This window comes from Euleptes europaea, chromosome 7 (genome assembly GCF_029931775.1).
Source record: "Euleptes europaea isolate rEulEur1 chromosome 7, rEulEur1.hap1, whole genome shotgun sequence".
NCBI classification, from domain to species: Eukaryota; Metazoa; Chordata; class Lepidosauria; order Squamata; family Sphaerodactylidae; genus Euleptes; species Euleptes europaea.
This window is the reverse complement of record NC_079318.1, coordinates 73823688-73851476: the sequence shown is the minus strand read 5'-3', so window position 1 is coordinate 73851476 and position 27789 is coordinate 73823688. Positions and strand designations below refer to the sequence as shown.

Sequence of the window (27789 nt, the reverse complement as noted above, 5' to 3'; positions counted from 1 at the left end):
AGGTAGGTTAGGCTGAGAGCCTGTGACACCTGTTGGGCTTTGTGGCTGAGTGCAGATCTGAACCTGGGTCTCCTTGGTCCTATTCCACTTTTTTATCTGCTGCATCACACTGGCATGGCTCCCTGCCCTCGTGTCCTCTGCTGGTGGACAAAAATGATCTGCCGTAGCATACTGGCTTAGAGAATAAGCAGAATTCTTTTGCCACAGGTTCACCAGGTAGCCTTTGGTAAGGCTTTCTCTCCAAGCCGCACCACTCCTGTCTGCAGCAATCCTAGCCTACTTTGCAGGAATGTTGTAAGGGTTGCAGTAAGTAAGTAATAGGGTTGCCAGCTCCGGGTGGGGAAATACCCGGAGATTTTTGGGGTGGAGCCTGAGGAGGGCGGGGTTTGAGGAGGGGAGGGACTTCAATGCCATAGAGTCCAATTGCCAAAGCGACCATTTTTCTCCAGGGAAACCGATCTCTATCGGCTGGAGATCAGTTGTAATAGCAGGAAATCTCCAGCCAGTACCTGGAGGTCGGCAACCCTAGCAAGTAAGTATTTATTGTGCTCCTAGACCAGAATGCAGTAAGCTAATATGTGGGAAGCACCATGAACAGTGAAAATACTCCATGAATGCTAAGAATTGTTAATAATCAGGAAGCCCCAGCTCCCAGCTCCCCCTAACCAGGCAGCCTTTGGTGAGCTACTCAGTCTCTGGCCCGACCTGCGCACATACACACCGCATTTCTGTCACAATGGTGCAAATATGTGATGCACCAATACCATCGAACATGTTAAACAAGAATTTTAGAAGCAGCAGCAATTCAAAATTTATTTACTTACTTCGGTTATACCCTGCCTTTCTCCCCAAGGGGGACACAAAACGGCTTACATCCTTCTGCTCTCCTCCATTTTATCCTCACAACAACCCAGTGAGGCAGGCTAGGCTGAGTTTGTTTGACTGGCCCAAGGTTGTCCAGCAAGCTTCCATGGTGAATTGGGGACTTTCACCCTAAGTCTTCCAGATCCTAGTCTGACACTCTGACTGCAGTAATAGCAACACACTGGCTCTCTGCAGTAATAGCAACAATAACATAGCAGCAACCCAAACTATTAAGAACTACAGTGCAGGCAAAGGAAAATCCGGGGGGTAACGTTAGCTGTCTTATAGGGTTGTCGCACTTGAATGTTTTAAAGCTGGAATAAATGTTTGGGCCAGACAATGGAGGGGGGCATCAGAACCAATACAACAGCCCCAGTCATAAGATATGCTAAACCCATTACCACAACCAGCAGTCACCAGCCCATACTTACACAAAATTGCCTCATGGTTTTCATACGGAGTGCCGTAATGTCTTCCTTGCTCAGCAAAGATCCAGGTGGTGAACCACAATTGTCCAGGGGCACTTGAGCAAAATCAGCAAGCGGCCTGGTGAGCGGCAATGGCTGTTCCGTGCTGCCAATCAAACTGTCCTCAAAATGACTGAGCACGCAACTCCCTGGGTTAAGCAGGACGGTGTTGCTATCATTAGATGGCAAAGCCACTTAATCTCTCCAAGAAGGTCTTCAAATCAGCTTTGGATGCAGCTGATTCTGCCACCCCTTATTCTCCTCCACTTACTGGTCCTTCACCACCATTGATACCATTGATTTTAGCATTAACCCTTCTTGGGTTATAAGTGCAAAATCCACCCACTGGGGCTGGAACTGCTTTAACTGCAACAGAGGCCTTTTATGCAGCGAAGTTTTCCTGCGGTCCTCCCCCCCACCCCACGCCAACTGCTTCGGGGCTTCCTTTTGATTATTAGGGTTGCCAGCTCCGGGTTCAGAAATACCTGGAGATTTCGGAGCCAGAGCCTGAGGAGGGCAAGGCTTGGGGACGGGAGGGACTTCAATGCCCTAGAGTCCAATTGCCAAAGTGGCCATTTTCTCCAGGTGAACTAATCTATATCGTCTAGAGGTCAGTTGTAATAGCAGGAGATCAACAGCCAGTACCTGGAGGTTGGCAACCCTATTGATTATACATGACTTATTCCGCCTGTCAGAGGTTGCCTCACTCTCCCCGCGTGTTTTGCCCACATATTCCAGATTCTGGCTAAAACAGCTTCTGGAAAACAGGTGAAACACGCAGGGAGAGCGAGGCGACCTCTGACGGGCAGAAAAGGAATGCATAATCAAAAGGAAGCCCTGAAGCAGTCAGCGGGGGTGATCGCGGGGAAACGTCCCAGCATAAAAGGCCAAGGTTCTCATGCTATCCTTTGCACCCCAAGGCATGCTTAGAGCCAAGCCATATTTCCTGGACCAACTCCACTTATACCAATTGTGTGCCCCAAATTGCATATGTATTGCATGAATGAGTGGAGGGAGAGAAAATCCCAGCCACAAATTGAGGAAAATACTGGATTTCCAACAATTGGTTACTTCTTTTCCATAAGAACATAAGAAAGGCCCTGCTGGATCAGACCAAGGCCCATCAAGTCCAGCAGACTGTTCACACAGTGGCCAACCAGGTGCCTCCAGGAAGCCACAAACAAGACAACTGCAGCAGCACCATCCTGTCTGTGTTCCACTGCATCCAAAATTATAGGCATGCTCCTCTGATATTAGAGAGAATAGGTATGCAGCATGACTAGTATCCATTCTAACTAACAGCCATGAATACCCCTCTCCTCCATGAATATATCCACTCCCCTCTTAAAGCCCTCCAAGCTGGCAGCCATCACCACACCTGGGGCAGGGAGTTCCACAATTTATCTATGCGTTGTGTGAAAAAATACTTCCTTTTATCTGTTTTGAATCTCTCTCCCTCCAGCTTTAGCAGATGACCCCATGTTCTGGTATTATGGGAGAGGGAGAAAAACTTCTCCCTGTCCACTCTCTCCAAACCATGAATAATTTTATAGACCTCTATCATGTTCCCCAAGTTCTGACATTGCCACTGTAGCAGAGCTATAATTTTCTAAGCCCATTGACTTAACTCTGCTTAATAGGGTTGCAAGGTCTGGGAAATTCCTGGAGATTTGGTGTGTGTATGTGTGTGTGTGTGTGTGTGTACAGTCTGGAGAGGGTTTGCAGAGGGGAGGGACCTCAGCAACGTATAATGCCAGAGCCCACCCTCCAAAGCAGCCATTTCCTCCAGGGGAACTGATTTGTGTAGTCTGGCATTGTAATTCCTAGAGATCTCCAGGCCCCACCTGGAGATTGGCAGCCCAAACTGTTATGTATGTTGCTATCCAAAACTATCTTTGTATGTGTAATTAAAAGATACCTTGGTAGTTTTTTATGTAGGAGAAAGCAGATTCCTTTGAAATGTGGTGTTGGAGGACAGTTTTACAGATACCGTGGGCTGCCAAAAAGACAAATCAGTGGGTTCTAGATCAAATCAAGCCAGAACACGCCATAGAAGCTATTGTTGCCAGGTCCCTCTTTGCCACCGGCAGGAGGTTTTTGGGGTGGAGCCTGAGGAGGGCGGGGTTTGGGGAGGGGAGGGATTTCAATGCCATCGAGTCCAATTGCCAAAGCGGCTATTTTCTCCAGGTGAACTGATCTCTGTTGGCTGGAGATCAGTTGTAATAGCAGGACATCTCTTGCTAGTACCTGGTGGATGGCAACTCTACTAGAAGCAAAAATGATTAAACTGAGGTTGTCGTACTTTGGTCACATTATGAGAAGACAAGACTCACAGGAAAAGGCGATAATGCTGGGGAAAGTTGAAAGCAGCAGGAAAAGAGGAAGATGAGATGGACGGATTCTAAAAAGGAAGCCATGGCCCTCAGTTTGCAAGACCCGAGCGAGGCTGTTAACAATAGAATGTTTTGGAGGGCATTGATTCATAGGGTCGCCATGAGTTGGAAGCGTTGGCACTTAACACACACACACAGTTTTTATCTGATCATTTGTGGCTAGGCAAGTCCCGTAAAGCTTTCCATAATTTGAAATAACAAATAATACTGGCAATAATGTATTATCAGAAGTGGACTTTGGAAATTAATCCGATGAAGTCAGTCCTCCACATAAATATACAGGGGAGGGCCCATGCCAGTAACCGGCACAGGTTTTGTAGAGACAGCACGGTCCTGTTTTAGCCCCTGCCATTGCCTCTTTAAAAGGATCTCTGGGAGCAGGTGTGCTGGGAAAGACCTTGCTTCGCTTGAGATCTGGCCACCAGTCAAGAGAGGCAACACTGAGCATAAGTAATGTGTTGTTGATTCCAAGAGCAAGATTTTGTATTCATTTCCTTCTTTCCTTCCTTCTGGTGGAGATCAGAGCCCTGTTCACAAGTTAACAAAGAACTCATGCAGAATCCATGTTCTGTGTACACCTGTTTTTTCTTTATTTGTGTGACAAGTAATTCCCATGTTACGTTCAGTGCGCGTACAATGGAATGGATGATTTAAATCCCACATTTATCCAGGTTCTGGTCCCCAGTTTGATTTGTAAAATGAAGTTGTGTTGGGTCTTGCTTCCAAAGGGACGCATGCACGTACTAGTCGGTTGGCCGCACATTCAGTGTAACATATCAGCATGGCTCAGTTCTGCTCCCTTTTAATTTCCTGTCCAGTTGCCCTGAAAAGCCTCCCTGCCCAACCTCTGCTTGTGGCCCTTTTTTCCATTCCTCGCCGATCGAGAGGGGGCCCCTGACCATTAAAAAAAAACCCTGTAAAAAATATTGTAGGACCTGCACGGAGAACAGCCATATGTGATGGGGGCCGGAATAAGGATGGGAACTGGAAGAGATTGAGTGGGAAAGCTCAAACCTGATGCCTGGAAAGAACAGCCTCCCTTTTTCATCCTTCCAAACCAGCTGGCTTTAGCAAGACCTTTCTTGAGCTTCCCTGGCCTCACTTTGCCCCCCACCTCCATTCTTCCCACACTAGATGCTTCTTCCAGAGACCTGCTCAATATGACTTATGGATAATAATACAAATCCATTCAAATACGTCCATAAAAAACAAAGCCGTTAAAACACCACGTATCCCCTTCCTGTCCGTATGTAGTGCATCCTGTCGGAGCCAGCATGGCATAGTGGTTAAGAGTGATGGACTCTAATCTGGAGAACCAGGTTTGATTCCTTGCTCCTTCACATGAGTGACAGACTCTAATCTGGTGAACTAGGTTGGTTTCCCCGCTCCTGCACATGAAGCCAACTGGGTGACCTTGGGCTAGTCATAGTTCTCTTAGCGCTCTCTCAGCCTCACCTACCTCACAAGGTGTCTGTTGTGGGGAGAGGAAGGGAAGGTGATGGTAAGCTGGTTTGATTCTCCTTAAAATGTAGAGAAAATTGGCATATAAAAAACAACTCTTCTTCTTTTTCTTATCTAGACCAGTCCCCAAAAGATGCTGTGGGGCATCACAACTGTCTCAACCAAGAGATTTGTAAGCCTTCTGGAACAATTGTGCTGTGTAGCTCAAATCTGTTACTGGGACAATCAGTGGAAGGCTCAGAGACCACATCTGGTCCCCATCTGCAAGACCTCACATGACATGGCTGCTGGCTGAAGCAAGGCATTGCTTCTAAGCTGGCTTATTAGGTCACCTCTCCACGTGTCATGTTCTGAGTTTGCTTGTAGTTAAACAAGCATATCAAATTGAATATTTCATATCCATTTGAAAAAGCAATAGATAATCCCTCCCAGCCTCATCCCCTCATTTCAACTGCTGAAGTAAGACCACAGAGGGTTCCACGTCACTGTAAATCTGGAACAGCCGAGGAGTGGCTGACTGCTCAGAAGCAGAGTGTGGCTCTTAGGTGCACGGCTGTTTCCTCGAGGTCACCCTGCCAACTGCTTCGGGGCTTTGCTTTGATTATGCATGTATTTGCTGACTGTCAGAAGTCGCCTCGCTCTCGGCACGCATTTCTGCGCGTTCCCCCTGCATTTTCTGGACGTTGGTTAAATATGAATCCAGAAAACGTGGGGGAAAGGTGCAGAAATGGGCAGAGAGAGCCAGGCAACCTTTGACGGTCGGAAAACCCATGCATATTCAAAGCAAAGCCCTGAACTAGTCGGCGCCGTGAGGAAACAGCCATGCATAAATGGCCCCTGGCACTTTTTCTTTCAAGAATGGTGCAGTGAGGGATGTCAGGCTGAAGGGGCTCGGGCTGCCAGGTCCCCCCTCTCCTCCAGTGGGAGGCTTTTAAGGCACAGCTGAGGGGATCGCGCAGGCACGTGCAGCCTGCATCGCGAGGGACCTTATACCACTCAAACTCCGAGTCTGAGTAGTAAAGGGCCCCTTGCGATGTGGCTCTTCTGGTTGTAAACTGGAAGTGATGTGCCACGGCTGGTCGGCGGGCAGGGGGGTGGGTTGCCGGGGGTTTGCCCGCCACCACCGGGCACCTGGCAACCCTAGAAGGGGCTGACCTGAAAGTGCAGGATTGAGCCTCTCTTCCCGGTCTGTGGGGAAAGTCTTGGGGCTGTGTCAAGAAACCGAGCCCCCTAAGTTTCTTGTTTTGATTTTGTCAAACATTAGTTCTCTAAGTTAGGCTTTTCTAGGCCTACATGGTAAGAAGTGCATGAAGAGGGGGAAAAAATTGCACTGTCATTGCTTGGACTTTAGTGAGCTGTAACCATTAGCAACAGGGATAAGAACTCCGGTTGTGGGAGATTGACATTCGATTTAATTAGCAGAGAAACTAAGGTCTGTCACGTGGGAGAGGATGGGAGGTTTCTAGCTGCAGAAAAGACAGCCCACTTCTAACTCAGGATGACTCTTTCAATCACCTGGTCAGCAACAAGCTAATGCAATTAATTGAGAGCATCAACCAAAGATCTGATTGGTCAAGAGCTCTGGCCAGGCTCCGGCCAATTCAGCATTTTATTTTTATTTTTTGGCATAAAAGAATTGCCTCCCCAATTCAGTTTGTTTTGTGATCCAATGGCATGGTTCCATGAGCCACTTTTGGGCTTTGTGATTCTTGCTATGAGGCTTGGACATGCTATCAGCCCGTGACTCTGGATAGGCTGTATCTTTTGATGGATAACTTCTTGAATCTTGAACTTTGAATTTTGTATCTTGTTTTTTGAATTTGTGTTTGACTGTTTAGCTAGTGCTACTTGCTCTAGGTTTTGCTGTTTTAAATGCCTCACATGAACACATGAAGCTGCCTTATACTGAATCAGACCATAGGTCCATCAAAGTTTCCTGCATTGTGCACGGGGTTGGACTCGATGACCCTGGTGATCCCTTCCAACTGTATGATTCTAAAGTCAGTATTGTCTACTCAGACTGGCAGCGGCTCTGCAGGGTCTCAGACAGAGGTCTTTCACATCACCTACGTGCCCGGTCCCTTTAACTGGAGATGCCAGGGATTGAACCTGGGACCTTCTACATGCCGAGCAGATGCTCTGCCACTGAGCCACAGCCCCTCACTTGCTTTTGTTCTCTTATAAAAATTCTTGCACAATTTTAATACATTCCTTACTTATATTTGTGTGGGGTTTTTATGTCTTCAGGTGGCTTCAATCTAATGTAAGTACCTCGACCACCTACCAGATGATTAATTGGTGAAACTCACACTGCAGGTGGCCAACCTCGCAGGGATGACTTTCTTTTGTTAAGCCCAGGCTTCTGGCTGGTTGGTTAGAGAAAGGGACTGGTGGTAGCTTCCCTCCTGAAGTATAAGGACTTGTACCCCAGGTGTTTTGAAAATTTTGAATACTGCCTGACCTATAAAAAGAGCCCCCTGGATTGGAGGTTTTGGGCATTGGGAAAAGACAGAATCAACAGGACAAGCTATTTTCTGCCTTGCATAAGATAACATTTTGGAATTTGGTGTACCCCCTTACCTCCTACAGGATGTCCAGTCTAGCCTGTTGTCAGAGCACTGGTTAGACGTGTGCTCTCAGCAGGGTTCCAGTGAGGACCCTCGCTACCACATTCTGCACCAGCTGGAGTTTTTGGATCAGTCTCAAGGGCAGCCCTACATGGAGCGTATTAGCTGCTTCTCCGTTTTTCAGCTCAAAGTGGCTTATGTTAAATGCATAAAAGCAATAAGATCAAAATGGGAGATATGAAGACAATAGAAATAGTGGAAACAACAAAAAGCAACTCAAAAAACAGACCAGCAAAAAGTGCAATGTAAGATATCAAGAGAACAATAATAACACAATGATAAAACAATAATAAGACAATTTTCATCCTGAAAATTCACCAAGGATCTTTTTAAAGAACAATAAAAGTGGGAGGTTTTTGGGGACGGGGATGGGGCGGCGATTGCATGAAGACGCGTGTCATGTGATTACATCACTTCTGGGTGTAAACTTGGAAGTACTGCATCGTGGAGGGATGCTTTAGCACTCAAACACCCGGGGGGTTGAGCGCGAAAGCATCCCATCATGATGTGGCGCTTCCGAGTTTACTCCCGGAAGTGATGTAATCGCGTTGTGCATCGCCGCTCCAAGTGGCGTGGCGGACTGGCAGGCAATTGCCCACCGAAAACGCCAACCTGACAACCCTAAACAACGGGCAAAGGAGTAGTAGGTTACAGTCCTGGTCCTATTGCCTGTAATGGGACATAATCAGAAATTATAATGAAATCCTTGACTTACCACAGCAAAAGCAGTCCACAAAAACATCACTCTGTTCAGTCCCCAATCCAAACCAAGGCCTTTCCCCCCTTTTTCAAGCAATGACATAGAAAATCCAGAGTTTTTGAAAGAGAAGGTTGTTTTTCACGCCGTTTGAGATTCTGGAGGACAACCCATTCACTTTCCCCAAGGGAAGTTGTGGAAATACTGGCTTCACATGAGACAAGAACTGTTTCTCTTGTAAATATGGAAAGAAAGCTGAGGGCTGTTTCCCTGGAGGCAGCCACTCTGAATAGGATTAGGTGAGCACAAAAGCTGCTTAGGGCCGGCCACCATCTGCAAAGCAGGAGTATAATGAGGTTATAAAGAACATTATGATGGGCAAGGGTGGTGGGATACCTTTTTGGTGGGAAAGCAGGCTCTGTGGCGTCGAAGTAGGGTTGGGAAATTCCTGGAGATCTGGGGGTGGTAGGGCTGCCAACTTGCAGGTGGTAGCTGGAGATCTCCTGCTATTACAACTGATCTCCAGGCGATAAACATCAGTTCACCTGGAGAAAATGGCCTCTTTGGAAGGTGGACTCTATGGCATTATACCTCATTGAAGTCCCTCCCCTCCTGAAACCCTGGCCTCCTCAGGTTCCACCCCCAAATCTCCAGGTATTTCCCAACCTGGAGCTGGCAACCCTAGGGGGTGGATCCTGGGGAGGGCAGGGTTTGACAAGGAGAGAGACTTCAGTGGGGTGTAATAGGGCTGTCAATTCGGTTCGGCCCGAACTGAAAATCAGCCGAATTTCCCTTGATTCGGTGGTTTTTAGTTCAGGAGGAACCGAACTCAAAACTGGCGGGCAACCGGGGGGGCCGAATTCAGCGAGTTCGGGAGTTCGCGAATAAATTCGGCCAATTCGGGGCCGTCAGTAAGCAGCATAACCTTCAGTAAGCAGCATTCTCCTCCCACGGCCAATCGGTGGGCAAGCTGGGTCTTCTTCTGGCCAATCAGTCAGGATTGAGTACTGGAGGAATCAGCTGATGTGCGGCCGGCCGGGGAAAGAGAGAGAGAGAGGGAAATCCTCATGTGTGTGTGAGGGGGTGCTTGTGCACATTCACTCCTTTCCGTGGCTGCAGGGGGTGCATTTTTTGGGGTACAGACCCCAAACTTTCAGGGGATATTCAGACAAGTTTTCTTAAGAGACCACCCAAGTTTTGTAAACATTGGGTCAGGGGGTCCCGAGAGATGGGCTCCCCCCTTTTTCTTTCCATGGCTGCAGAGGGCGCATTTTTGGGTGTGCCGACCCCAAACATTCAGCGGAGCATCAGACAAGGCTTCTTAATATACCCCCCAAGTTTTGTAAACATTGGGTCAGGGGGTCCCGAGATATGGGCTCCACCCCTTTTTCCTCTCCCCCCTTTTTCATTTTCGTGGCTGCAGGGGGCGCTTTTTTGGGGGTGCAGCCCCCAAACTTTTATCATAGCTTCAGAGAATCCCTCTTAAGAGACCACCCAAGTTTTGTAAAGATGGGTTCAGTGGGGGCTGAAATATCGGCTCCCCCCTTTTCTCTTTCCGTGGCTGCAGGGGGCGCATTTTTGGGTGTGCCGACCCCAAACTTTCAGCGGAGCTTCAGTCAAGGCTTTTTAAGAGACCACCCAAGTTTTGTAAACATTGGGTCAGGGCCCCCCGAGATATGGGCTTTCCCCTTTTCCCTATTGGGATGAATGGATCACCCTCGAGAGATGCATACATATGGATCTTATATTGGATACAAATGGAATCATATTGGATTACCCAGCCTCCCAGCCCCTCCTGCTGGAACAGAAGACAGCCACAGTAAGACCCCTTTGGGGGCTTTAATCTATAATTTTTCTTTTCTGTGTGTGTGTGTGTGGGAAAGCAGAGTCTGTGTGTGTGTGTGGGGAGGGAGCAGTTTCTGTGGGGGGGGGGAAGCCAAAGGGGGCTTTTGCCGGTTCTGCCTGGGGTGTGTGTTCCCCCTCCAGTCTCTCTCTCCCTGGTTTGAGGGGGGGGCTTCATTTTTATTCTTCAGGTTTTTCCTCATTCATAAGATCAGTTAGGTTATTTTGATGCTTGCTCAAAACTGGTTTTCAAATGGTGACTTAAAGAATGCATCTGCCTGGTCCCAAGTCCAATGCAAAAGGAGAAATTCCACCCCCTCCTGCTCATTATGCATAGCTAGCTGCCTCTGTCCCTTTCCATGGTATGCAAACTCCCAGGTGTCAGGTGTTGCTTTGCACTGTTGCAAAGGTGTTGCATTGCGTGCTTGTGTTGCTTTGCAGTTGTATTGTTTTGCAAAATTCTTCACACCTGCCCCGCCCTTTGCATGTTTGCAAAGGTGTTGCTTTTCAGTTGTGTTGCTTTGCAAAGTTCTTAGCACCTGCCCCGCCCTTGCTCTCATCAGCTGTTTGTTGGGGCTGGGAGCTTTGTGCATGGGCGGCAAGCTCTGCTGAGAGATACACATTAAGGGTGGGGGGGACCCCTTTCAGGGCCCATATCTCAGCCCCCCCTGACCCAATCTTTACAAAACTTGGGGAGTCTTTCAATATACGTCCTTTGAAGCTCTGCTGAAAGTTTGGGACCTCTAAGCCCAAAAAAAGCCCAGAGCCGCGGAAAGGCACGATTGTGTTTTTAATGGCTTTATTCGGCCGAATTTTTTTTTCCGAACTTTGAATTCCCACCGAATTGAACGGATCCGAAGTGGGGGAGTTCGGACTTTGGCACGTACCGAACCCACAAGGGCCAAATTCGGCCGAATCCAAACTGTACCGAATTTTTTTTTTTTGACAGCCCTAGGGTGTAATGCCATAGTGGTCCACCCTCCAAAGCAGCCATTTCCTCCAGGGGAATGGATCTTTGTGGTCCAGAGATCAGTGGTAATTTTGGGAGATCTCCAGACTCCAACTGGAGGTTGGCAAACCTACTTCAAAGAATGCGCTGTTTTGAGTCCCTCCTGCAAGAATCAGGACATGATCCATTGGTGCTTACTGTACTGCTGACTATGACCTCCAACTGTCTCCATGAGGCTTGCAGGAGAAGTGAGGAAAAACTGTCATGTTCCCCTTAGCAATACTTTCATTTTGTCTACAGTGATCAGCCTTGCAATCCCTAGGTGGCCTCCGATAAACCATCCAGCTTTTCCACCCAGTCTCGACCGGTGCCCCTGCTTACTATACATCACATATAGCTTTTGTACATGCAGGTCGTATGGTCACTCGCCTTTTTTGGATGGTCAGTTGCTTTTTCACCATTAGGAAGCTAGTGGGAGCGAACCCAGTATTTTTCTCAGTCCCTCTGCCCCCACAATGCAACACACCATATGGAGATAATAGTATTGACATACCTTATAGGGTTGTTGTAAGGATTACCCAAAAAAGGTATGTAAAGCGCTTTAAATGTATAGTGTTTATGCATTATACCTATCCTATATGGCCTTTTTTGAAGAGTTAAAGTGATTACTTAAACATTTATTAGGTTCAGTAGATCTCTTCCCACCACTTGCTCTAGGGATGGGCTGAGTCCTACGAAGAGGATCTGCACGTCTTCACCTTGGAGAAAACATGTCCAAACATGCGTCGGTTCTTGGGTGATGGAGGGAGTTTGTAGCAGTTTGTTCACAACTTTCATCAAGAAAAAAAAATCTTCTCCTTCCTTTCTCTCACACACATTTTTGCTGCTGGTTCCTTATTGGGTATTTTGTTGGTTAACCACGTTTCCCCCCCTATTAACTCTGTACCCTGATTCTCCTTGCTGTATTTCTTGATGCATCAAAATCTGCCAAGTGCCACCCTCCACCCAGCCCCAAATATCAGGCTCCACATTCTGGTCTACCTAAATCTTACAGGCTTCTCCCTTTACCTGTCAATACCTGCCTTTAGCCCCACCTAGTGACCAAGTTTATTTTTAAATCAAAAGATAGAAATGGTGGTCCCCAAACAGAAAGGAACCCTTCTATCGAGGGCCTTGGCTGGGGACTGGGGAGGAGAATGCTGCAATCGCTAAAGCTGTAGGAGATTAAGGTAGCACGCATGGCTCTACAGAGTGTTTAAAACATTTCATGTACATTATCTTGCAGTCCCAAGGACAACCCTGTAAGGTAGGCCAGTCCCATCCCCCTGTGGTAGAGGTGTTGGGAGGCTGAACAAGAGAGGCTTGCCTGAAACTTGCTAGTGAGTTTAGGGCAGAGGTAGCTCAGTCTCATGGCTGCTGTTTTACAGCACCTCTCAGATAGACTGCTCTTCTTGTTGTATAGTGAGTCAGCTCAGAAGCTGTTGTCCATTCAGCAGCAGCAGACCAGTCAGCTGTCTCCAATCTTCTCTCTTTCCCCCTGCCCACAAGCCATATTCTGTGGTTGGTTTTCCTTTATTGTCTTAGACGGCAGGCACAGAATCAGTGAGTAACCACAAGGGTGCAGCAACACCTGGCCAGCTGCCATTGCTAAGCCTCTAAAAAAAAGCTGATATCTGGCTTTTCATGTGTCATCTTGATAAGATATGTAATTATTACAGATGGATAGGAAAGCCCTGCAATATGCAGTATTATTTTAACCACTGCCAGCATACCATTTATTTGATTATTATTTTTTAATCATACCCTTCCAACAAAGGAGCACAGAGCAATGTACATGGCCCACCCTTTTAACCTTAAAACAATCCTGCAAGGCAGACAAGTAGGGTTGCCAGGTCCCTCTTTGCCACCAGCGGGAGGTTTTTGGGGCAGAGCCTGAGGAGGGCAGGGTTTGGGGAGGGAAGGGACTTTAATACCATAGAGTCCAATTGCCAAAGCAGCCATTTTCTCCAGGGGAACTGATCTCTATTGGCTGGAGATCAGTTCTAATAGCAGGAGATCTCCAGCTGGTACCTGGAGGCTGGCAACCCTACAGACAAGGCTTAGAAAGAGTGAATTTCACAAAGGTCACTCTGCAAGTAGAGATTTGAATCCAGGTTTCCTGAAGACATGAAACAACCTTTTGCTGAGCCAGACTATTGGTCTTTCAAGGTCAAAACTGTCATATCTGCCGGTCAGTGGCTTTCCAGGGTCTCAGGCTGAGGTCTTCCACATCACCTTTGACCTGATCCTTTATTGCTGGTAATTGAACCTGGGAGCTTCTGCATGCAAAGCAAATGCTGTACCTTGGAGACACAGCCCCATCCCAATATTGTGACCATGCTGTCATTGCCATATATTACAAGACCTTTGATGCATATTTTTAAATCATGTTCAGGCTAACCGTGCCACCTATTCCTTATTTAAAGGAATTACTCCTTATTTAGTGCTGCTAACGGAACAGAGGAGATGCACCATAACTGCAACTTTCATTTAATGTATTTCCCAGGAAAGTAAATTCATATTCTGAAATACACATTTTCTTGCAGCCAACTTATGGAGACCTCTTCTGGGGGTTTTAAGGCAAGAGACTAACAGAGGTGGTTTGCCATTGCCTATCTCTGCACAGCAACCCTGGTATTTCTTGGTGGTCTCCCATCCAAATACTAACCAGGGCCGACCCTGCTTAGCTTCGAGATCTGACGAGATGGGGCTATATTATCCTGCCTTCCATGCATTTTCTTAGGGTCTTGCCATGTACTCCCTATTTTAAAGCCCTGCAGGTGGCAACCCCTATCTAAGCTGAGGTGTTATTGCCAAAGCCGCACCCTCCTTCCCTCCTTCCCTCCCTCACACTAGTGGGAAGTTGCTTTTATCTGCTGAGAGCCAAATGAAGTTTCTGTGATGAGACGTCCCCTTTCCTGTTTTCTCTCTTTACCTGGCACTGGATTGAAAGGTGGAGCTGGCATCAGAATGAGTGCCAGCGTGGCCAGCTCCCATAGAAACCTTGCCAGGTGCTGGGAATGCTTTCGCTGAGCGACTCGGCGTTGCTTGGGTGACGCTCAGCCTCTCTGGGTTTCTTTCACCCGGCTTGATAATTAGCTTGGTTAATCTGAAATCCTGATTAGCCAGAAGAAGACCTTGGGCGGGGCCTCTTCGCATTCTCCTCTGCCTTTTAGGCAAATGGGGTTGCCACTTCTAGAGACAGCATAAGAGAAAGCACCGACAGCTCTGTGTGGATGTAGTAAGACCAACCAAGATTTTAAATGCCAAATTTTATCAGCCAGAAATGGAAGAAACAATGTTGGTGTTGTGAAAAACGGCTTTCAGGAAAGGAGAAAATAATATTTGGTATTTGTATAGTGCTTTTGGCGTTCACAGTGCTTCAGATACACATTCTCAACATCCCTGGAGGGTAACATAAGAACATAAGAAAAGCCATGCTGGATCAGAACAAGGCCCATCAAGTCCAGCAGTCTGTTCACACAGTGGCCAACCAGGTGCCTCCAGGAAGCCCCCAAACAAGATGACTGCAGCAGCATTATCCTGCCTGTGTTCCAAAGCACCTAATATAATAGGCATGCTCATCTGAATCTGGAAAGAATAGGTTTGCATCATGACTATCATCCATTTTTACTAGTAGCCATGGATAGCCCTCTCCTCCATGAAAATGTCCACTCCCCTCTTAAAGCCTCCCAAGTTGGCAGCCATCATCACATCCTGGATAGAGCAGTATTAGTGTAATATAGATAAGAGCTCAGACTAAAAGATAGGTGCTTGCCCAAGGCCATCTCATGAGCTGTTAGCTGAGATGAAATTTGAACCTGGGACTTCTCAACTCACCATTTTGAGAGTAATCTTAAACAGGTCTACTTGGAATTAAGTCCCACTTTAGTCAATAGGGCTTACTCCCAGGAAGTGTTTTTAGGACTGCAACTAGTCTTTTAGAGTGACTTCTTGTTATTTTGGCACACACCCCTTCCCAAAACTGCCTTTGCAGAGGTATGGGGAATTAAGGAGATGGGGCCATTTTAAGGGGAGAAGTGGTACGAAGAAGGAAAGTTTGCTTAATCCTTCCTCCCCAATTTCCCCCTGCAAATCCCTTCTCCCCTCCCTCTTGATTTTCTCTTCTTATCTTAGACCTGGCTGGGGAATCATGAGTTTAAAATCTCTAACAACAACAACAACAACAATAATGCTGTCAAGTCAAAACCAACTCATGGTGAGACAGTTTGCCATCTCCTTCCTCTGCATAGCAAACCCAGTCTTCTTTGGTGGTCTCCCATCCAAGTTTTTAAATGTAAACTGCTTGAGCAGGACTCTGAAGATGTGGCATAGAAATATTCTAAATAAAAAAAAGAATAATACCATGGCTGACCCTGCTTAGCTTCCAAGCTCTGACAACCTCAGCCTAGTCAGGGCTATTTAGGCTGCTCTAAGGATGTGGAAAGATGTGGATGGGTGAAACAGCCTCAGTGATAACAAGACTTTAAATGAACACCAAATGGTCCAGCGTGGTGTAGTGGTTAAGAGCGGTGGACTCTAATCTGGAGAACTGGGTTTGATTCCCCACTCTTCCACATCAGCGGCAGACTCTAATCTGATGAACAGAGTTTGTTTCCTCACTCCTACACATGAAGCCTGCTGGGTGACCTTGGGCTGGTCACATTTCTCTCCAAACTTTCTCAGCTCCACCTATAGGGTTGCCAACCTCCAGGTGGTGGCTGGAGATCTCCTGCTATTACAACTGATCTCCAGCCGATAGAGATGTTCCCCTGAGGGAAATGGCCGCTTTGGCAATTGGACTCTATGGCATTGAAGTCCCTCCCCAAACCCCACCCTCCTCAGGCTCCACCCCAAAAACCTCCCGCCGGTGGCAAAGAGGGACCTGGAAACCCTACCCACCTACCTGACAAGGTGCCTGTTGTGAGGGGGGGAAGGGAAGGCGATAGTAAGCTGCCTTGAGACTCCTTAAAGGTAGAGAAAATCAAGGTATAAAAGCCAACTCTTCTTCTTCTGTTTTAAAAATAATGCTTATTTATAATCTCTGACTGATTCGTTTGCTCACTTATTATTTATGCAATTGGCTGCCAAATAGTATGTGAAGAAGCTGATCTGGGGGGAGCAGTAAGCCTCCCATCAAGCTGCCTAAGAACATGAACACATGAAATACTGCTGATTGCACTATAGTGTGCGGGAAAAGTAACCCAATAAACTTGTTCAAACTGCTCCCGAACAGCCAAACTGCTTAGCAAAAAAGAAAAAGAAAAAAAGAAAAATTGGCTGCCTGACCATGACTGGTGAGAAGAATATGAACCAAGCCATTGGGTGTTTGAATGCCTTTATTATTTTCAAGGGAGAGGTGGTAAGGGAAGTATTAAGCAATCCATTCCTACCTACTGCTTCTCCCTTGAAAATGTCCCCCCTCCACACACACATTTACATTAGTGTTATAAGGCAAAAAGAGGACTTTCCATCCTCTACTTTGAAACATGTAATTCTGTCCATAGCTGCTACTTAGTACACTAGTATAAATGTATTGCTGGTTATGTCATTATTATAGATGTATTGTTTGCTGCTACAGTTGAGGGCGCCTAGTTTTATTGTTGGAAATGTTATGCAATTTATGGAATTGTTTTAAATTGTTTAAAAGGGGTGTGAGCTGCTCTGAGCCTGGCTTTGGCCAGGAAAGGGCAGCCTATAAATCCAATAAATCAAATCAAAGTGGAAATTAAACTCTTCTAAATAACCCGATTAATATATAACCCCCCCCAAATATCCACTGTAGTTGTGGGGGGAAGGACAAGAGCTGCATAAGGAAGTAACCTCTGAACTACAGTGACTGGCCCAAGGTCATCCAATTTATTTAACAGATGAGTAGGGATTTGAACCCACCTCTTTAGTCCTAATCAGACTCTCCAATCACTACACCACACTGGCTATTTAACAATGCCCTCTGTTTGAGTGGCTCGGTGGGATAGGAGAGAGTGTGGGGTTGCCAACTCGAGTCTGGGAAATTCCTGGAGAGTTGGGGGGAGGAGCCCGGTGAAGGCAGGGTTTGGGGAGGAGAGGCACCTCAGCAGGGTATAAGGACATTGAGTCCGCACTCCAAAGCAGCAGTTGTCTCCAGCTGAACTGATCTCTGTTGCCTGGAGATCAGCTGGAATTCCAGGATATCTCCTGGCCCCACCTGGAGGTTGGCAGCCCTAGAGAGAGGGGATGTAAGCGGCTTCTTCACAGGCTGTTTATGCAATCAAATCTCCCCCTCCCGAGCCGCTTTCTCGCTCCCATCTTTCCCTTCTGAGGAAAAAAAGCAACACAGGCTGATTTGGATCAGGAAAAAAAATGCCTTGCATGGAAACAGTGAAACACCCCCTCTTTTGTTAAAGGGGCAGGACACCCCCCCCAAGCCTCTTGGCAAGCCTGGTGAGAAAATAGGCCTCTGCCAGCCTCCTGAGAGGAAAAACTGGGTTTTGTTCGACTCCGAACGGTGCCCCAAAACTTGCCAAGCCAGTTTAGCCGAGCTCCTTACAATGCTCTGAAATGTCACTGGGTTAACTTGCTTCCCCACAGAGGTTTGAAGCGGCGAGGCAGTTTTAAAAAGAGGCTGGATATCAATTTTCCTCCCAGGAGTTTCTGAATTTGCTGCTCTGTGCTAGTTCTCAAGCAATGTAAAAGCAGAGCTGGATATCACCAGCGCCTGTCCAAACCCTCCAGGAGTTGTGCCGTCCCGAAACATGATTGTGGCCTTTGCAATGTTCCCTTGGTCACCCTGCATGGAAGGGAGAGCTAACTGAAGCTTTCCCTTTCCCCATTCCATGGTTGTGCATCACAAGCCAACGTCTCCTAGCAACCGTCTCAGCAAAGGATGGCCAACCTGTCGGCTGAGGGCGTTGCGACAGTCATTGAGCTGCAGGTAAATACCAAAAAGTTGGAACTGACTCTTGCTACAAGGAGGGGAGGGGAATCCCGGAAATATAATATTTTAAATAAGCATCCAAGCTCTGATCTCCTGGTAACCAGGATAAAGGCAGAATATATTGGTTGGATTTGCAAGTGGAATCTCGGAGGAGTACAGGTTGTGAGCTATTCGAAGTGGGGTGTTCAAGGTTAAAATACCAATGGGATCTTTCGTTTGGGAAACAATTTTAGCATTTGTTGAATGTAGGGTTGCCAGCCTCCGGGTAATAGCTGGAGATCTCCTGCTGTTACAATTGCTCTCCAGCCAATAGAGATCAGTTCACCTGGAGAAAACGGACGCTTAAACTCTTTGGCATTGAAGTCCCTCCCCTCCCCAAACCCTGCCCTCTTCAGGCTCCGCCCCAAAAACCTCCCACCAGTGGTGAAGAGGGACCTGACAACCCTAGTTGAATGTAAGGGAGGGAGACAGAGCCGAATATTGATAGTAAGCTTGGAGTTTTGTACAACATTTTTGAAACACAAAAATAAAAACCCTGTCTTGGGTTTTGATATTTTTGTTGCTGCTTTTTTGGGAATATATATTTTTTGTCTGTGATCAGTGGTTCTGCAGGCTGCCTGAATCTGATGAAGCAGGATCATCATCATCATCACCATCATGCTCTTAAGTACCTAGCAGTTGGGGCTGATCTGGAAAATCTTACTAAGTCCATATCTTGCAAAGGTTGTCTTTGGATAATTCCATTTTGAGCCAAGGCACTCACCTGCATACTCATGTTTTGAATTTGCTTGTGGAAATTCACATTACACACACACATGCAAAATTCCTAATTTTGAAAAGCCATTTGGTCAATTCAATGTTTTCTTTTCTTTTTTTCAGAGTAAGCTTAGGGTGTCTTTGTGGGTGGGGGGAGGCTTGTTTTGAATGTAAAAAAACAAGTATTGTGCCTTTTTAAATTATTGTCAATGTTCTGGAAACAGGAATGTAATCTACAATACTTTGCAATTGAAAATAGGTATCTTATACCACAAAGTATTGTGCAAGACCTATCTCCTTTGTGGCATACAGTTGCACTAACTCAGCTAAACACATTACCTGTGCTGTAGCTGGTTCCTCAGAGCCTGTGCAGAGTTTTGTGTGGTAACAAGAAGTTAAAGGAGTCCTTAACCCCTACCCAACTTCCTGTGGACCCAATTTACATTTTTGGGCTTCACTTAGTACAATGTATTTCTCTGGGATATTTCTCTTAATCCCTTCCCCATGTGCTAGACTGCACAGTGCTACCAGGTTGGTTATAAGTTATTTTGTTATTGCTCTAGTACTGCGCTGGAAGAGGGCTTTCTCAGCAGGTCAGTCTAGAGGTTCTCAGGAGGCCTTGCGTGGTGGCGGTGGGTTACCAGGGTACTTTCCAGGAACGCTTGATCTAAGGGAGTTTCCCATCAAGGAAAGGCACCATTTCCCCCTTCCTACTGTAACAGGCTCTATGGTATTATACCCCACTGAGGTCCCTCCCCTTCCCAGGCTCCCAAATCTCTACCTCCAGGTAGTAGTTTAAGATCTCCTGGGATTACAACTGATCTCCAGCCGATGGAGATCAGTTCCCCTGGAGAAAATGGCCGCTTTGGCAATTGGATTCTATGGCATTCAAGTTCCTCCCCTCCCCAAACCCTGTCCTCCTCAGGCTCCACCCCAAAAATCTCCCGCAGGTGGCAAAGAGGTACCTGGCAACCCTACAAATCTCCAAGAATTTTCCAACTCAGAGTTGGCATCCCTATCTCCTCACCCTTATGCCACATCATTTCCACCTAATTCTCCTGCATGTGTGAACCAGGCCTGAGCAGATGACATTTGCCTTTGCCAGCAGAAACGGGGGCGCAAGTATCTGAGAGAGCTTCTGCAATGGAAGGAGTTTGACGAAATCCGGGATTTGAGTCGAAGCATCCAACTTGACACCATCTACTACAGCCTGGTGTTTGCTGCCGAGAAAGGCTTGCCCTGGTCAGCTGTGGCCGAAGTCGGGAACTTGACAGTCGAACTGCTGGATGAAACCAAAGGTAAGCTTTATAGAGTGGAAAGATGTACCCTTCCGTCCAACCCCACCCCCCATAAAATTGAACCAAATAAGCAAGGGGCTATATGTAAGCATTTGAGGAATGAGAAAAGGGTCAACAGGGAGAGGCCATGGCTCAGTGGTTAGGGTTGCCACTGGTGGGAGATTTTGGGGGTGGAGCCTGAGGAGGGAGGGGAGGGAGTTCAATGCCATAGAGTCCAAATCCATTTTCTCCAGGGGAACTGATCTCTATTGGCTGGAGATCAGTTGTAATAGCAGGAGATCTCCTGCCACCACCTGGAGGTTGGCAACCTTACCAGTGGTAGAGCATCTGCTTGGCATGCAGGAGGTCCCACGTTCAATCCCCAACATCTCCAGTTAAAAAGGACAAAGCAGTAGGTGATGAGAAAGACCTCTGCCTGAGACCCTGGAGAGCAGCTGCCAGTCCGAAAAGACAATGCTGACTGTGATGGTCCAAGGGTCTGATTCAGTATAAGGCGGCTTCATATGTTCAATGGATAATGTTGTGTCTTTCCGTAGCCTCAGAGGTTGGCAACACGATGACTCAGCTGCCGCAGACACTGTGTAGTTTGGCTACAATTTGTTCGATAAACTCGGAGTCAGGAGGAGCTAGGCCCTCCCAAATGAGGACACAAGTAGCATTTCACATTTATATGTCGTCTTGAAAGCACTTTATATACATTAATGTTTTGTAATCCTTGCAACAACCCTGCAAATTACGCCAGCGTTATTATCTCCATAGTGCAGGCGCCAGGGACTAAGTGAGAGCAGTTTGCATAGAGAGTGGATGGCAGAAGCAAGATACAAATAGGATTTCCCGAGTCATAGCTCAGTCTCTCAGCCACTCTGCAAATGCTACGCCTGCATGCAGGTATCACAACAAAGTAGCCCTTTTAAGATGTTATGACTGTGCATCACCTAGGGTTGCTAGTTCTGGGATGGAAATACTTGCAGATTTTTGGGGCAGAGCCTGAGGAGGGCAGGGTTTGGAGAGGGGAGGGACTTCAGTGGGGTATAATGCCATAGAATCCACTCTCCAATGCAGCCATTTTCTCCAGGCGAACTGATGTTTATCGGCTGGAGATCAGATGTAATCCCAGGAGATCTCCAGCTACTACCTGGAGGTTAAGCAACCAAAATAAACACCACTGCACTGATACCACAGGTAAGGAAGAAAAATGCAGGAATTGCTGGAATTACTGAGATATAACGGACAACACACAAGTGTGACAAAGTGTATCAAAGTGTATCAAGTGTACAAATTAACATATAACAAACACACAATATAATACAGAAGTCTTTCAAAGTCCAAGGTACAAAATGCTAGTTTTAGAGCCAAGCATCAAGGAATTCTTCATATAGAAGTTGCTAGGAAGACGATCATTTCTGTATTCTTCATCAGTATCCCGGTGGGAACAGTTGAAATGTTGAATTTGTCTGTACAATCTGTGTATTGACAATGTTGTATCCTGTATTGGAACCTTAATTTGAAAGACCATACACCGCTTGATCTCCTATCAGTTTGAGAAAGAGACTGTATTTAAATTGGATAACCTTATGTGCATATAAGAGAAACTTGAACTAAATGGAACTGATGAAGAATACAGAAACGTTCGTCTTCCTAGCAACTTCTGTATGAAGAATTCCTTGATGCTTGGCTCTAAAACTAGCATTTTGTACCTTGGACTTTGAAAGAGTTTTGTATTATATTGTGTGTTTGTTATATGTTAATTTGTACACTTGATACACTTTGATACACTTTGTCGCACTTGTGTGTTGTCCGTTATATCTCAGTAATTCCAGCAATCCCTGCACAACCTGGAGGTTGGCAACCCTAACATCACTGGAGCCTTTCAGCCATTCAAATCAGGTGCATCTGCTACCTATGTCCTCCCATGTTGTTTGAAAGAGACAGTGTATGGATTTGGTACATACGTCTTTGTACATGCTACGCCAAGTTTTGATTTTTTTCCAGAGTTCTGATTCAAATATACCAAAACTGGAAATCTGTTCAATGCCTATTTCAGACAATATGGGGACTCTGCATATCAGGAGGACCTGCGCACAATTTCTGGCCTCAAGGATGACTCAGCCTTCCATCCTTCTGAGGTGGGTAAAATGACTACCCAGCTTGCTAAGGGTAAAGTGTAGACGACTGGGGAAGGCAATGGCAAACCACCCAGTAAACACAGTCTGCCTGGTAAATATCATGATGTGACATCACCCCATGGGTCAGTAATGACCTGGTGCTTGCTCAAGGGACTGCCTTTACCTTTCTCTTGTGGCTCAAGATAGCTTACAAGGAAATTAAAAGCACCCATAAGGGAGTAAAACTCCATTAAGTCCCTGCAAGAAAATGCCTACACCTGAAACCCCATTGAAAGCCATACCAAATAAATAGGGTTGCCAGGTCCCTCTTCACAACTGGTGGGAGGTTTTTGGGGTGGAGCCTGAGGAGGGCGAGGTTTGGGGAGGGGAGGGACTTCAATGCCATAGACTCCAATTGCCAAAGCGGCTATTTTCTGCAGGTGAACTGATCTCTATCGGCTGGAGATCAGTTGTAATAGCAGGAGATCGGCAGCTACTACCTGGAGGTTGGCAACCCTACAAATAAAAGGCCTACAGCACCTCCTAGAAACTTGTATGGATGATGCCCTCCTCACTTCCTCGAGGACCCTGTTCCACAAGGAGGAAGCCACTATTAAAAAGGAATGTGCTCTGGTAGATGCAGGCAGGCAACCTTAAGTGGGGAGACAGCAAGAAGGTGGCAGCTGGTAGACCACAATTGTCACGCAAGCAGGTATGGGGAGTGACAGTCCTTCAGACAGGTGGACCGGGCTCCAGGCCACAAAGGGCCTTAAAGGTCCTAACCAGCACCTTGAATTGAACCCAGAAGCAAATGGACACAAATAATATTTATAATCCTGCAGTGTAGTAGGGACAGTTCCAGAGTGATGAGAGTGTTTCAGAACTTAATTAGAAACAAATAGATCAGCCAATTTGGAGTAGCGATTCCTGTTCTCCTGAACTGGAAGAGATGGGTAGAGGGGTAGAGGGGCTGTGGCTCAGTGGCAGAGCAACTGCTTGGCATGCAGAAGGCCCCAGGTTCAATCCCCGGCATCTCCAGTTAAAAGAACCAGGCACGTAGGTGATGTGAAAGACCTCTGCCTGAGACCCTGAAGAGCCGCTGCCGGTCTGAGTAGACAATACTGACTTTGATGGACCAAGGGTGTGATTCAGTAGAAGGCAGCTTCATGTGTTCATGTGTGTACAGTTTTCCGAAGACATTGTCTGTCGTGCTTCCTTATGCAATGCAAAGGAATATCAGGCAGCTGCTCTTGGAAGATGCTACCTGTTTTTGCGGTACTTTTAAGAGCAGTGTGACAACATGATAATTAAGCAGGCAAAATACTCTCCAGTCTGGAGGTTTGTGTTGAGAAAAAATGCTTTGCATGTTTTTTTTATTTTATTTGTCAGGCTGCTATTGAAGGGAGATAACAGGGCCACATAAAAAATAGCTGGCAAACCCGAGTCATGCTGCTCAAGTTAATATGAAATAAATTGCTGCTTGTTGAAACGGTTTGTGGGAATGCACCTTCTAATTAATTACAAGTAGTTATCTGATTAATGACAGCGACATGGATCACATTATAAACTGGAGGAGAGAGACCATTGGGAAACCACCGAGGAGGCTGGCAAAGGAAGGCCTGGCTCCTGTGTTTTTAATAGTTCGGCAGAAGAGGGAGTTTCGGTGGCGCAGCTTCTCTCGGCCCTGGATGCCAAGTTGCACCTGCCAGAGTTTCCCGTATTCGACGTCTGCTGCAGGCCTAAAGCCCCGTCTCCTCCCCACCTCATCACACAACTATTTCCTGGTTGTACAAGCCAAGGAGAGGTGAGCCTGTAAAATTACGATGGTGGATAAGGTTCAAAGGCAGCAGGGCGGTAGCTCAGCCCTTGTCATTGGCAGGGCTGATGCCCAGAGCAGTAAAGTTGGTATGCTTATGGTGGAAGCAGCTGAACTCAGCATTCCCGGAGAGCCGGTGCAGGTGTTTCTGAGGCACAAGCGAAGTTAAGGACATATATACTTGCTGCCTGCAGAGAGGCTTCCCCCATTGTCTGGGTAGTGTATGTGTGTGTGTGTGTGTATGTGTGTGTGATCCAGGTCACAGATATAGGAGATGAACTCCGCCCTGTCCCAGGCTGACATCTGTATTAGCATGGGGCTAGATCTTGCGCAAGCCGAGACTGCCAATCTATCAGTTTCTAATTAAGAACTGAAATGCTGTCCTCGGGTGACCTGATTTGGGGCACAAAGAAATGGAGGGGTGTGTGTGCTTGTATTTAAACTGATGTAAGTTTGCCCTTGGTGCATTCAGTGTCCGAGGATAGTGACTAGAGCCCTGATAGTGGGTTAGGGAGGGGGTTGGTAAAGGTCTGGAGAGCACGGCCTTCAGTTTGAGGCAATATCTGGTCCCTGCTGCGTCCCCCTCTATCTTGTTTCTTAAGGCATTCAGTTAAATGTCTATATAAACCTCCACACCAGTGTTGGACTTGGGTTTCTTGCATGAGTTATCTGGGGAGCACTCTGGGGATGTTCCTTTGATTTGTACTGCAGATCTCTTCCCACGTTTTACCACAAGGTTTTACCTCTTCACCCGAGGATTTGTGAAACCACAGGTTTTTTGTGTCCCCTTCCCCCGCAGATGTATGAGTTGTGTGCTTATTCGACTTGCCGTGTGTGTGTTAAGTGCCGTCAAGTCGCTTCCGACTCATGGCGACCCTATGAATGAAAGTCCTCCAAAATGTCCTATCTTTGACAGCCTTGCTCAGAACTTGCAAATTGAGTCAGTCCATCTCTTGTTGGGTCTTCCTCTTTTCCTGCTGTCCTCAACTTTTCCTAGCATGACTGTCTTTTCCAGTGACTCTTGTCTTCTCATAATGTGGCCAAAATACGACAGCCTCAATTTAGCCATTTTAGCCTCTAGGGTCAGTTCAGGCTTGCTTTGATCTATAACCCACTGATTTGTTTTTTTGGCAGTCCACGGTATCCGTAACGCTCTCCTCCAACACCACATTTCAAAGGAATCTATTTTCTTCCTATCAGCTTTCTTCACTGTCCAGCTTTCACACCCATACATAGTAATAGGGAATACGATGGCATGAATTAATCTAGTAGAATAGGGCAAGAGTCCAGTAGCACCTTAAAGACTAACAAAAATATTTTCTGGTAGGATATGAGCTGTGACTCACGAAAGCTCATACTCTACCATAAAATATTTTTGTTAGTCTTTAAGGTGCTACTGGACTCTTGCCCTTTTCTACTACTGCAGACAGACTAACACGGCTACCCACTGTGAATGAATTAATCTAGTCTTGGTGACACATCCTTACACTTCAAAATCTTTTCTAGCTCCTTCATGGCTGCCTTTCCTAGTCTCAATCGCCTTCTGATTTCTTGGCTGCAGTCTCCCTTTTGGTTGATGGTGGAGCCAAGGAATAGAAAGTCTTGAACAATTTCAATTTCCTCATTGTCAACCTTAAAGTTGTGTAATTCTCCTGTAGTCATTACTTTTGTTTTCTTGATGTTCAGCTGTAGTCCTGCTTTGGCACTTTCTCTTTTAACTTTCAGCAGTAGTCGTTTCAGATCTTCACTATTTCCTGCCAATAATGTAGTGTCATCGGCATATCTCAAATTATTAATGTTCCTCCCTCCAATTTTCACTCCACCTTCATCTAAATCTAACCCAGCTTTCCTAATTATATGTTCTGCATATACATTGAAGAGATAGGGAGATAAAATACATCCTTGTCTGACTCCTTTGCCAATTGGAAACCATTCCGTTTCTCCATATTCTGTTCTGTGGCCTCCAGAGTACAGGTTGTGCATCAAAACAATCAGATGTAGAGGCACATCCATTTCCTTTAAAACCAGCCATAGCTTTTCATGGTCCACACAGTCGACTTGCCATAAGGACCTTCATTTTCTCCATCCTGGGTATCATATTACTACAGTCCTTCTCTAGGAGTTGATTTACTGCTTGGAGTGCCCAGTAGAAGGCTTGGGGGACTTCTCAGGTCTTCTTGTGTTCTTCACTGTGACCCTTCGTTGCTCCACATGGTCTGTTAAACCATCTTCAGGGCTGAGAAGCTGATGCCCTTTAGAAATGCAAAGAGGCTGACTGTGGGGTGTGGTGGGAAGGTGCTCCTGTCCCTGTTTCCATGGCTGGCATTTTTCATGTTCTTCAGGTATCTTCAAAGCACAGCAAAGCAAATATATTTCCAAGATTCACACTTTCTCTCTAACAGCCCGTGGCTTGGCTTGCTTGTGTGAGTCATTTAGTGTTGGCACCTTTCTGTTTCTGCTCTCTGCTACTGACCTGAATTTTCATAGGTTATTCTGCATCTGTGTTTGTAGGCAGAGAGGAGATAGTCGTGCTTTTTTGTGTGTGTAAAGTGCCGTCAAGGGGCGTTCAAAGCAAGTGAGAAGCAGAGGCGGTTTTCCATTGCCTTCCTAAGAGTCTTCCTTGGAGGTCTCCCTTCCAGGTACCGACCCTGCTTAGCTTCCAAGATTGACAAGATTGGGCTATACCATGCTGCCTTCCCTCTTCCTGCTTTTTACTTAATATTATACATCATTATGAGAAATTACACAGTTATAGAGTTATGAAGAAACTGAAATTGTTAAAGATTTTCTGTTCCTTGGCACCATCACCAATAAAAAGAGAGACAGCAACTAAGAAATCAGAAGGAGACTGTGACTGGAAAGGGCAGCCAGGAAGAAGCTAGAAAAGATCCTTAAGTGTAAGGAGGTGTCGCTGGAGACCAAGATAATTCATACTATACTATTCCCCATTGCTATGTACTTCATGGAGGCTCAGGTTTGAATCCCTACTCTTTCATGGAATCTTGATGAGTAACTTTGGACCAGTCATACATTGTCAGCCTAGCATAACTCACAGGGTTGTTGTAAGGATAAAATGGAGGAGAGTAGACTGATGTAAGATGGTTGGGTTCCCATTGGAGGGGAAAGTGGGGTACAAATGAAATAAATAAATAATGAATATAGCTGAAGATGAGGACAAATAAAACATAGGTTGGTTGGTGGGTAGTAATTTTATTTGTACAATGCCGTCATTTTGTGCTTTGTTTCTGCTTATCTTTGTAGAGGTTTGTCTTTACCCCTTTCTTTTAAAAAAGGAACACTGAAGAAATTGTCACACCTCCAATTAACGTAACATTTGAGCTGACTTAAGAGTTTTTTTATTTTACAAAACAGCATGTGGCCAAAATGGGGCGGGGGGAATGCTCCAGCCAGGCTTATATTCGTTATTCTGATACTTTGTGGTGGACTTCAGACCAGGCTTTAATTTTCAGAAGTTCATACGAATCTGCTTTCCTTTGAGTTTACAGAAATCTGTGTCACATCTCCCTCTTGTGGCTGGGATGCCTGCCTGTAACAAAAG

At 46.3% G+C, this 27789-nt stretch overlaps 1 protein-coding gene across 1 annotated transcript in view; it reads left to right on the top strand.

Moving 5' to 3' along the window:
• The first annotated feature begins 18166 nt into the window (after positions 1-18166).
• Positions 18167-27789, top strand: part of C7H8orf74 (chromosome 7 C8orf74 homolog) — a 34155-nt gene continuing 24532 nt past the window's right edge. The window contains exons 1-2 of the mRNA XM_056853739.1: positions 18167-18252; positions 20117-20309. Coding sequence (XP_056709717.1) covers positions 18205-18252; positions 20117-20309 — 241 coding nt within the window. The 5' untranslated portion in view covers positions 18167-18204. The remainder of the gene's footprint in view (positions 18253-20116; positions 20310-27789) is intronic.